This window comes from Bos indicus, chromosome 4 (genome assembly GCF_029378745.1).
Source record: "Bos indicus isolate NIAB-ARS_2022 breed Sahiwal x Tharparkar chromosome 4, NIAB-ARS_B.indTharparkar_mat_pri_1.0, whole genome shotgun sequence".
Taxonomy (NCBI): domain Eukaryota; kingdom Metazoa; phylum Chordata; class Mammalia; order Artiodactyla; family Bovidae; genus Bos; species Bos indicus.
The window spans coordinates 24,113,026-24,125,108 of NC_091763.1; the positions used below are offsets into that span (position 1 = coordinate 24,113,026).

A 12,083-nucleotide genomic window follows, 5' to 3' on the forward strand; every position below is an offset into this window, starting at 1 on the left:
TATACTAGACTCTGTTGTGTTGGAGAAGGCAATGGCACCCCACTCCAGTACTCTTGCCTGGAAAATCCCATGGATGTAGGAGCCTGGTAGGCTGCAGTCCATGGGGTCGCTGAGGGTCAGACACGACTGAGTGACCTCACTTTCACTTTTCACTTTCATGCACTGGAGAAGGAAATGGCAACCCACTCCAGTGTTCTTGCCTGGAGAATCCCAGGGACAGGGGAGCCTGGTGGGCTGCTGTCTATGGGGTCGCACAGAGTCGGACACGACTGAAGTGTCTTAGCAGCAGCAGCAGCAGCAGACTCTTTTGTGTAACTTGGTGTATTTGGAGATCTATCCATAATAGTACATAAAGAGATCACTCATATTTATAACTGAAAATAATGCTCCATATAGAAGCTCCAGTTCAGCACTATTAAAATCATGAAATCATACAGTTCAAATCTTCAATATCAAATAATTATTTTCTCTGTTTCTTTGCTCAACCATCCCTGATATGTATATAAACAATATGCTAACCCAAATTTAAGTGAAATCAAAAGCATGATAAAGTTACTACTATTACTGTATTGTCTAAATCAGTTAACACTTATCATATGAGAGTTAGATGCTCAGTGTCTGACTTTTTGTGACTCCATGGACTTTAGCCCACCAGGCTCCTCTGTCCTTGGAATTTTCCAAGCAAGAATACTGGAGTAGGTTGCTGTTTCCTTCTCCAGGGGGATATTTCCAACCTAAGAATCAAACCCAGGTCTCCTGTATTACAAGCAGATTCTTCACTGTTTGAGCCAATAGGGAGTCTAATATCAAAAAAATAATTCCAATATTCCAGAGTTACTAAGTTTAAAACAAGTACTAAATATTGTTTTTTCCTATTAGATGTAGAAAACTCACAAGAAAAAGTATAAAACTATATATTGCAGACACTAGATGAATGCACAATAAACAAAAATGTAGTCATAAAAATTAAGCAGCAGTGTATACTTTGAATCAGAATGTTTTGTAACTTTTCCCCCAAAAAGGAAGGAGAGAGATGCTATTGTTTTCACTGAAGTAACTCGAAACTAAGCAAAAAATTTCATTATAAACTCTTTAAACTCATTATAAACTCTATATGACCTACTTTATCTCTCATTTACAGTTTTTCAAAAACATGTTAGTTTGCTTTTTTTCCTTCCTCTTATCCTATCTGATTAAAAGGAATAAACTTCTCTTCACTTTTAGAAAATCAGTCCTTCCTTAAGGCCAGATTCCCCTCCGTTTATGAGGTGATTTTATGGTTGTCAGCAGAAGTGAAATAACTGTAAGATATCAACCCTCCATCCAGGTATGGACAATGCTCTTTGGTCAACATGGTCGTATCTATGGCTCATATACTGCTTCTGCGAATGGAGCCCCAAGGATTATGTCTGAAGTTAAACAGTGCCAAAGTGGCCTAAAGGGGCTAATATATTTTAAAGTCATGAAGTGGCTATATTTCTCTAGGCTAAAGCCCATTGTTTTCAGCTTTTGTTTCTTAATCTAATACGTATTCATCTTTAAAAAGTAGGGTTTTCTCCTTCCAGTTCTCTGTATCACTTGGTACAATTTCTGCATCAATTCTCTATATCACTCTCTAGAAGCAGCCACTGCTATGAATCTCTTGGCTCTACTTCCTGAGTGGTCCTGTTATTAGTAAAAATCATAGTATGATGTCTATAATAATCAATGTAATTAAGTACACAGGTGCAAAAAATCTTAGGAATGTACTCACAGCTAATGTATAATTTAAAATTCCAAGAACTTTAATTTCAGAAGGTACGCTCGTACTTCTGTGCAGCTCAACTGTAGTGACTACATGATACAGTACTTGCAAAAGTACAAAGTACAACCCAAGTGAGAGGCTCTAATGCACTGCTCTCAAGTTAGAAGTGAAGCTACATGGAGCTTCTGAGCCTAAATGTCTGACTACTGACTTTCCTCCACTCTCCACTTTCTTCCTAGGATGGAACTCAAGCCCTGGCTCGTGGACTTTTCGGATGGCTATAGGAAAAGGCGGAAGTTGCTTAGGCACCATTGTTCTGTATCCAGACTAATACTAGACCCAACACATGGCATGACCTGGAGCAGAGCTGCTATAAAAATGTAATTCTCCTTTAACCCCTCTGTGTAAATCATCGGAAAGTTTCCCTCCACTGATTTAAACAAATTTGGTCTTTGACCTCTGGAGTCAGAATTGGTCTCAACCACTCTTTCAGATGGTTGTAGTACTGACTGTTTGATGTATGTCAACTACCATAAAATGCAATACTATTTCATGACAGATCTTCACATAATGCCACATATGTCCAAAGTTATGGTAACAGTCTCTTTATTCCAAGTAAATCAGTAGCATGAAATACTGCAGATTAATGAAATAATGCACTTTGTTGTATCAAGCTTTGGCATCTACTGCAGCTGTGATTTGTGGTATTGTTCAACCAGTTGCAACACCTGTCAACATGCTTCCTCTACGACTTCAAAAGGCTTCCGATAAATACCAAATGCTTGAAAGGGTTCTCATGTGTATAAGTAAGAATTTTTCTGGGTCTGTGATTTTGGGTATTTAACAACCAGATCAGTATGATAGTTCATAAAACAATCGGTTTTTTAATGATCTATCTGCAAACATTCAAGTCTGACAATTTGAAATACCACAGAGGACCCAAGAAATTATACTTGTCCACTTTTTCTGAAGGAAAAAAAAAACTTAATATACTGAATACTCTTTAAGTAAAACCTAAACTCTAAAATTAGAGCAAGATTTCCAATCAAAACATATTTTGATAAATTCCTTTAACATTGACCTTCACAAGGAGTTTTCAAGCAGTGTCTCCTATATGTATGATAAATACATATATATATATAAATGTATAACTATCACATATCTTATATAATTAAATATTGCTTATTATATAACAATAAGTTATATTACAAATATAAATTATTATACTAACATATTAAACATATAAACAAAGTATTCACAAATATATACTTTATATATATATATTTAGAGATAAGTTTATATCTCTAAATTGAAATGAATTTCAACATCTTTGGTGAACAATGTTTAATAAAGTGTAACACAGGAAGATATTGTATTGAATACAGTATTAAAATGTTTTGGTACTTAATAGTTCAAAAAATTGTTTTATTTAATTGAGACCAACTGGCCTCATTGGTTCTTATAAACTTTGCAATATATATTCAGTAAAAAGGAATAAAAATGAACAGATGTTTCTCCTTAAAGAAGGCAGACAAAGATTTTTCTTACACAATAAATCAGTCGCTAGTGGATTTCCAGGACATTGCTTTAGGCTATTTAGGTAGAAAACTTGAAGAAAAAAATTACCTCTGTATGGATCCAAAACTGGTAGAGGAGATTGAACTGAAGATGAACAGCATATACTGAAGGTGGTATGAAGAGGGCCAGGGGAGAGTAGAATATCTGCAGGATTAAAACATTGTACATTTGTACATAGGATTTCTCAACATAACATATACTATTACTAATGGTTCAACATTCTGAGTCTATACTTCAGGGAATACGCCTTATTCTTTAACAAATACAGCTTATTCTGTATATTTATTGTCATGCTTGACTTTGCAACATTAATTTTCCACATGATGATAAAGTTATAGACATGTTGAAGCTAAGTCCACTGGACTTCTGCTTCACATTTAATAATGTCTGGCTAAAACAGTATACACAGTAGATTATTTCCTTAATTTTGAAAAGGTTGGAAGTATGTCCTAGAAGTAAAGAGATTTTTTAATGTACACAAAAATATTTTTTTAAAGTAAAAAAAAATGTAGGACCATGTTCCTTTATATCTTGACAGCTCCTAAACACTGTATTATTATGACAGTCTGAGTAATAAAATGGAATTATAATAAAAGAAAGTAACTTCATATGAGAAGAGGATAGAATATGTTTTCCCTTTAATTTTTTTTTCTTTTTTTGTGGTTTACAATATCTCTTGATGTTTTCAAAGTTATTAAGGAAAGGGCTACGATATTGTGCCATCGTGGAAAAAGTTTTGAAGGTCCCTATTTCCTAACAGACGGAAATGTCTCTGCCTTGGAAAAACAACTTGTGCTTAAACCACAGAACTGGTTAGAATCAACTAACAAGCACAATCTGCTGTGTTCTCCCAATGAATTTGATCCCCAAGAGTGGATTCATGTTGTGAGAAAACATTTTGTTAAATGAAAAACTAAACAGCCAAATAGGAAGAAAAAGAAGCTGAATTCTACTTACATTTTGGGATTCATAAAGTTAATATTTCCAAAATATGAGATTTTTTTTTAAATATGTTTTTGGAATATTACAATTTTATTTCTGAATCATTTTAAAGCTTTTGTTCTCAATTAGACCAAATATTATTTCAACAATGTTTAGTAATTATGATATATTTGAAATCAGACATTTATGTAAACTCTTCTAGTTTTTGTTTCAAATTTTAAGTCATGAAAAATCTTAACTGTCATCACAACAGGATCAGTTTCATTATTTATAAATTCATTATTAAGCATTGAATTAGATTAGTGAGCAACAAAAGAACACTGGGCTCTTATTCAAGACATTCCCTTTTAAGCCTTCATTCCACTACAGAATAACTCTGTAATATTTACAAATTTCTTAAACTTCTCTAGGCTCCAGTTTCCAGTTCAAATGAATGGTGAAGGAGATCATTTGAAATCTAGCCATCTTTTTAGTTCCAAAAGATCTCTAGTATTTTGATTTGATTTGATTATAGTAATATATTAAAATAGTTCTCTTACAATAGGTTAATAAAATATTTGAAAAACATGCATGACCTATAATTTAACTATTTTGTTTAATAAGTTAAGGAATATTTAGAAAGTTTGAGATGTAAATGAAAATGTAGAACATGCTTACTAAATAGTTCTATTTGGAAAGACAGTGCATTCAAGATGTACATTTAAAGTTCATTATAATTCCTTAAAGTGTGAAAAAATAGTCCTTTGAGATAACAACAGTTATTATGGGAAAGGGTGTTCTGTCATCAGAAAAATTGTGAAGAGATGAGTTAGGCAAGTGAAGTTCTTTACCATAGAACTTCTCAAGAGTCTTTATTGTGCTAGTACAAACCACAAGTCTGTAAACCCAAAGAACACAGGAATTTTCCATAAGATTAGATTTCTTAAACTTGTATTTGTTGAACCATGTTCTTGAATTGGAAGAATCAATATTCTAAAATGAACATATTACTCAAGGCAATATGCAGATTCATTACAATCTCTATCAAATTACCAATGGCATTTTTCTCAGGACTGGAACCAAGAGAAAAAAACAAAATTAAATTTGCATGGAAACACAAAAGACCTAAAATAGCCAAAGCAAGCTTGAGAAAGAAGAATGAAAATGGAGGGATAACTTTCCTTGACTTCAGACTATACTACAAAACTACAATACTCAAAACAGTATGATACTGACACAAAGCCAGACACATAGATCAATGTAAAAGGATAGAAAGACCAGAAATAAACCCACGCATTCATGGTCAATTAATCTATGACAAAGGAAGACAGAATATATACCGGAGAAAAAAAATTGTCTCTTCAATAAGTGATTCTGGGAAAATTGGACAGCTATATGTAAAGGAATAAAATCAGAACATTTTCCGATACCATATGCAAAAATAATCTCAAAATGGATTAACAACCTAAATGTAGGATGGGATATGATAAAATACCTAGAGTAAAACACAGATAGAACACTCTTTGACACAAATTGTAGCAATCAGTTTTTGGAATCCATTTCCTACAGCAATGGAAACAAAAGTAAAAATAAACAAATGGGGCCTAATTAAATATAAAAAGCTTTCACAGAGCAAAGGAAACCATAAGCAAAAACACAACACATGGAATAGGAGAAAATATTTGCAAAGAATGCAACTGACAAGGGCTGAATTTCAAAAATATACAAACAACTAATACATCCTAATATAAAAAGCAAATAATCCAATAAAAAAAATGAGCAGAAACAGAGATTTCTCCAAAGAAGATGCACAGATGGTAAACAGGCACATGAAAAGATGCTCAACACTGCTAATCATTACAGAAACACAAATGAAAAATACACTGAGATACTGCCTTACACCAGTCAGAATGGCCATCATAAACAACAACAACAAAAACTAAAAATAATAAATGCTAGAAAGGATGTGGAGAATTACTCTTGGTGGGTATTAAATTGGTGCAGTCACTATGAAGAACAGCATGGAGGTTCCTTAAAAAACTAAAAATAGAGTTACCATGCAATCCTGCAATCCCACTCCTGGCAATATATATGAGGACAAGTCTAATTTGAAAAAATACATGCACCTCAATGTTCATAGCAGCACTCTTTTCAATAGTAAGGATACAGAAGCAACCTAAATGTCCAATGACAGGTGAATGGATAAAGAAGATGTGGTACATACATACAATGGAATATTACTCAGCCATTCAAAAATAAGGAAATAATGCCAGTGGCTTCAACATGCATGGATCTAGACATTATAATGCTAAGGGAAGTAAGTCAGAGAAAGACAAATATCATGATATCACTTATCTGTGAAATTAAACTATGATAAAAATAAACTTATTTATAAAACAGAAACAGATTCCCAGGCATAGAAAGAAAATTTATGGATATCCATGGGAAAAGAGGGTTTCCCAGGTGGTGCTAGAGGTGAAGAATCTGCCTGTCAATGCAGGAGATCTAAGAGAGGTGGGTTCGATCCCTGGACAGGAAGATCACCTGGAGGAGGGCATGTCAATCCACTCCAATACTCTTGCCTAGAGAATCCCACGGACAGAGGAGCCTGGTAGGCTACAGTCCATAGGGTCCATACGCATAGAGTCAGGCACGACTGAAGGGACTTAGCACAAGCACACAAGGGGAAAGAAAGGAGGGGGTTGGGATAAATTAGAAATTTGGGATTAACAGATACATATTACTAAACATAAACTAGATAAACAACAAGGATCTACTAAAGCACAGGGAGGTAAAAACCAGATAAACAAGGATCTACTATAGCATAGGAACTTATAGTTTAGTTCCCTATAAGATAGGTTATATCTTATAATAACCTATAATGGGGAAGAAAATGAATAAACTTTTCATATATTTATAAATGTACTTTATAAACATTAATATATTTTATAAACATATTCATATATTTATACATATATATATATGTAACAATCATTTTATCCAAATTAAAATATGCTTGCTCCTTGGAAGAAAAGTTATGATAAACCTAGACAGCATATTAAAAAGCAGTGATATTACTTTGCCAACAGAAGTCCATATAGTCAAAGCTATGGTTTTTCAAGTAGTCATGTAGGGATGTGAGAGTTGGACCATAAAGAAGGCTGAGTGCTGAAGAAGTCATGCATTTGAACTGTGATGTTGGAGAAGACTCTCGAGAGTCCCTTGGACTGCAAGAAGATCAAACCAATCCATCCTAAAGGAAATCAATCCTGAATATTCATTGTAAGCACTGATTTTGAAGTGGTAGCTCCAATACTTTGGTCACCTGATGCTAACAGCTGACTCATTAGAAAAGTCCCTGATGCTGTGAAAGACTGAAGGCAGAAGAAGGGGATGACAAGGGACAAGATGGTTGGATGGCTGGACCCTATGGACACGAGTTTGAGCAAGCTCCAGGAGATGGTGAAGGACAGGGAAGCCTGGCATGCTGCAGTCTATTGGGTCACAAAGAATCAGACATGACTGAGCAACTGAAAAACAATATATGTAACTGAATCACTATGCTGTATATCAGACACATTATAAATCAACTATACTTCAGTTAAAAAACTGATGCAACAATGTCTCAAATCTTACAAATCAGTAAATATAATGATGAACTGACAATTAGAGAAATGAACTCAAACTGAATTCCAAAAAATTAAATTTCTAATAAGAAATAAAAATATATGTCAGGGAATAAATCACATGAATCATAGTAAAATTAATTTCTTGTGATTAATATGATACTGTAAAAAGACATTAATGATTCATCTAAGTTCCAATTTCTAAAACTGAAAACAATTTAGTAAATGACATCCCATTCTGAGAATTCTTCTTATCTATTCTATTTCCAAATCCTACACAGTTTTTAAAATCAATTTAAATGTCACTTTCATCATAATGCTTCCAATGGTACTAATTTGTCAGAAGAAATTTATTCTTCCTCAAACTTAAACTCTCAGTACCTAGGCCAGATGATATGATGTTGTTTTCCAAATATATCCATTTCAGCCATGTGTTCAAAACCATGTTATTCAGACTCCAAGACTCTTTAGCTTTAAATTACACTATTGAAAGTGAAAATGAAAGTTGCTCAGTTATGTCCAACTCTTTGCAACCCCTATGGGTTGTAGCCCGCCAGGCTCCTCCATGGAATTCTCCAGGCAACAATACTGAAGTGAGTAGCCATTTCCTTCTCCAGGGCATCTTCCCATCCAGGGATCGAACACAGATCTCCTGCACTGCAGGCAGATTCTGTTCCATCTGAACCACCAGGGAAGCCTAGCCTAGGTTATTTCTCTTATCCTTTTATAAATGCCACATATAATGGGGTTATAAAGGAAAGAAATGACACAAATCTGTAAATGTGAGGACAGAATGAGAATAAGTCTTGGGGTGACCTTACGGCAGTGGTGAGATTAGTGGGTTTTATGCTGTTCATCAAGTAAATGAGGCAGGCAGGGGTGATGTGAGGAACATCATGAGGAAGAAACAATATGGCCCTGAGGGGGACCATAAGTATTCTGGCATTGCCAAAGTTGTTGGGAGAATGTGGCAAGAGATTGGATGGAACCATGGAGTCTCAAGGATTCTGTGAACTCCCGTGATAGGACTACAATAAAGTGTGAGCTTGTGTGCATGGGGAAATGTGTGATTTCTAAAGAAACAATCAATAGGAGATGAGATGGTTGGATGGCATCACTTACTCGATGGACATGAGTTTGAGCAAGCGCCGGGAGTTGGTGATGGACAGGGAAGACTGGTGTGCAGCAGTCCATGGGGTTGCAAAAACTGGACATGACTGAGCAACTGAACTGAACTGAACTGAAAGGCTAACAAGAGTTTTGAGAAGAGAACACACTGATCACAGCAAACATCCTTTTCCAACAACACAGGAGATGACTCTACACATGGACATCACCGGATAGTCATTACCAAAATCAGACTGCTTATATTCTTTGCAGTTGAAGAGGAAAACTCTATACAGTCAGGAAAAAAATGACCTGGAGCTGACTGTGACTCAGACCATCAGCTCCTTATTGCAAAATTGAAGCTTAAGTTAAAGAAACTATGGAAAACCACTAGACCATTCAGGTATGACCTAAATCAAATCCCTTATGACTATTCAATGGAGGTGATGAATAGATTCAAGGGCTTAGGTCTCATACACAGAGTGCCTGAAGAACTATGGATGAAGTTTCATAATACAGGAGGCAGTGACCAAAACCATCCCAAAGAAAAGGAAATGCAAGAGGGCAGTGAGATTGTCTGAGGAGGATTTTCAAATAGCTGAGGAAAGAAGAGAAACAAAAGAAAAGGGAGAAAGGGAAAGATATACCCAATTGCATGCAGAGAGAGTTCCACAGAAGAGCAAGGAGAGATAAGAAGGCCTTCTTAAATGAACAATGCAAAGAAATAGAGGAAAACAATAGAATGAAAACGACTAGAGATCTCTCCAAGAAAATTGCCCAGTTCAAGGGAGTATTTCAAGCAAGGATGGACATGATAAAGGATAAAAAAAGAAAGGACTAAAAAGAATTAGAAGAGGTTAATAAGAGGTGGCAAGAATAGATAGAGATACTATACAAGGAAGGTCTTAATAATTGGGATAACCACAGTGGTGTGGTTACTCAACTAGAACCAGACATCTTGAAGTGTGAGGTCAAGTGGGTCTTACAAAGAATTACTACCAACAAAGCTAGTGGAGATAATGGAAATCCAGCTGTGCTATTTCAAATCCTAAAAGATGATGCTGTTAAAGTGTTGCACTCAGCATACCAGTAAATTTGGAAAACTCAGCATGGGCACAGGGCTGTAAAAGGTCAGTTTTCATTCCAATCCAAAGAAAGGCAATGTCAAAGAATGTTCAAACTACCATACGGTTGCACTCATTTCATATGCTAGTAAGGTTATGCTCAAAATTCTTCAAGCTAGGCTTCAGGAGAAATTCTAGATGTACAAGGTGGGTTTAGAAAAGGCAGAGGAACCATAGATCAAATTACCAACATTAGCTGGATCATAGAAAAGGCAAGAAGATTCCAGAAAAACATCTATTTTGATTCACTGACTACGCTAAAGCCTTTGACTCTGTGCATCACAACAAACTGTGGAAAATTCTTAAAGAAATAGGAATACCAGGCCAACTGACGTGTTTTCTGAGAAACCTGTATGCAGGTCTAGAAGCAACAGTTAGAATCAGACATGGAACCACACACTGGTTCAAAATTGGGAAAGCAGTAGTATAAGGCTGTATATTGTCACCCTGTTTATGAACTTCTATGAAGAGTACATCGTGTAGAATGCCAGGCTGGATGAATCACAAGGATATCAATGCTGAATATGCACTGGAAGGACTGATGCTGAAGCTGAAGCTCCAATATTCTGGCCACCAGATGTGAAGAGCCTACTCATTGGAAAAGAACCTGATGCTGAGATAGATTGAGGTCCAGAGGAGAAAGGGGAAGCAGACCGGGAGATGGTTAGAAAGCATCACTGACCGAATGGACATGAAGCTGACCAAACTCTGGGAGACAGTGAAGGACAGGGGAGTGTGGAGTGCTGTAGTCCATGGGGTCCAAACAATCACACTTAACTTAGTGAATGAACAACCAGCAACAGCAACAGACACTGGTTAAACCAGAGAGGGAGTCTTTTAATGTGATTACAAGGAGACTGAATTTATCCTAGACCAGGAGAGAGTAGTTAATGTACGTGGTTTTTTATGCTTGTAAGAAATTTTAAAATGGCATGAAATCCTATTTCTATAACCCAGTGAAAAATCATATACATTTAACCACAGCAGTATATGTAGGGATGGAGAAGCAGAATACATGCAAGAGATCTATGGGTTTGCTAACTATTTAAACATAGGAAATGAGAGAAACAGAGGAGAATCAGAAGATACCCAGATTTCTGGCTTGTGTGAAGAATGATATTTCATCAAGATGGTATACAGGAGGAAGACTAGATTTATAAATTTCAACCTAGGAGATATTGTGTTGAAGAGCTTGAGGAATATTCAAAGAAAGCTGCTAAGTAAGCAAATATGTCCTACAAATATAAATTAAACTAAATAATTACCTAGGATTTGCAGCCATGGATCAGTGGAGCAGTAGACCTACAATCAAAACCTCAGTAGTTTAAGAACCGTTCAAAGGGAGTGATGAAATAGAGGTAGGTTTGATTTACTTCTCTTTTTCTCTGAGAACAAGGAAGAAAAGAGCTAGAAGTATTTCTTCAATATAAGATATGGATGAGGGAGGAGATTGTGTAGATGTATGTATGGTGTGTGCATATAGGGGTGTGTGTGTGTGTGTGTGTATAGGCGTGTGTATGTATAGAGGTGTGTGTGTGTATAGCTGTGTGTGTGTATAGCTGTGTGTGTGTGTGTGTATAGGTGTGTGTGCGTATAGGTGTGTGTATATGTATGGTGCATGTGTATGTATAGGTGTGTGTGTGTGGGTATGTATGTATGCATAGGTGTGTATGTGTGTATGCAGAAGTGTGTGTGTATGTGTGTGTATGTTTTAATGTGAGAAACTTGAGTATATTTATAGTGTATTCAGAGAGTCAGTTGAGACGAAGAAGAATAAATGCCAAGAGTTGTTGATAAGACAAAGTTCAAGAGAGGAACAAAGTGGAAGCAATGTCACCAACCTAAGGATTGTTCTCATTGTTCTTTCAGTCACTAAGTGGTGTCTGACTTTTTTTGTGACCCCATGGACTACAGCCCACCAGGCCCCTCTGTCTATGGGATTTCCCAGGCAAGAATACTGAAGTGGGTTGCCATTTCCTTCAC

General features: G+C 35.9%; 1 protein-coding gene across 6 annotated transcripts in view; it reads right to left on the reverse strand.

Moving 5' to 3' along the window:
- The window catches only part of AGMO (alkylglycerol monooxygenase), a 408,240-nt gene that overhangs the window by 245,093 nt on the left and 151,064 nt on the right, over positions 1 to 12,083 (reverse strand). For 5 of the 6 annotated variants that reach the window (XR_011566185.1, XM_019958485.2, XM_070787550.1 and 2 more), the window contains exon 5: positions 3,371 to 3,466. The exons of the other annotated variant lie outside the window; for it this stretch is intronic. Coding sequence is in view for 4 of the 5 variants with exons in the window: in XM_019958485.2 (XP_019814044.1) it covers positions 3,371 to 3,466 (96 nt within the window). In the remaining variant the exon portion in view is untranslated. The remainder of the gene's footprint in view (positions 1 to 3,370; positions 3,467 to 12,083) is intronic. 6 annotated transcript variants of the gene reach the window in all.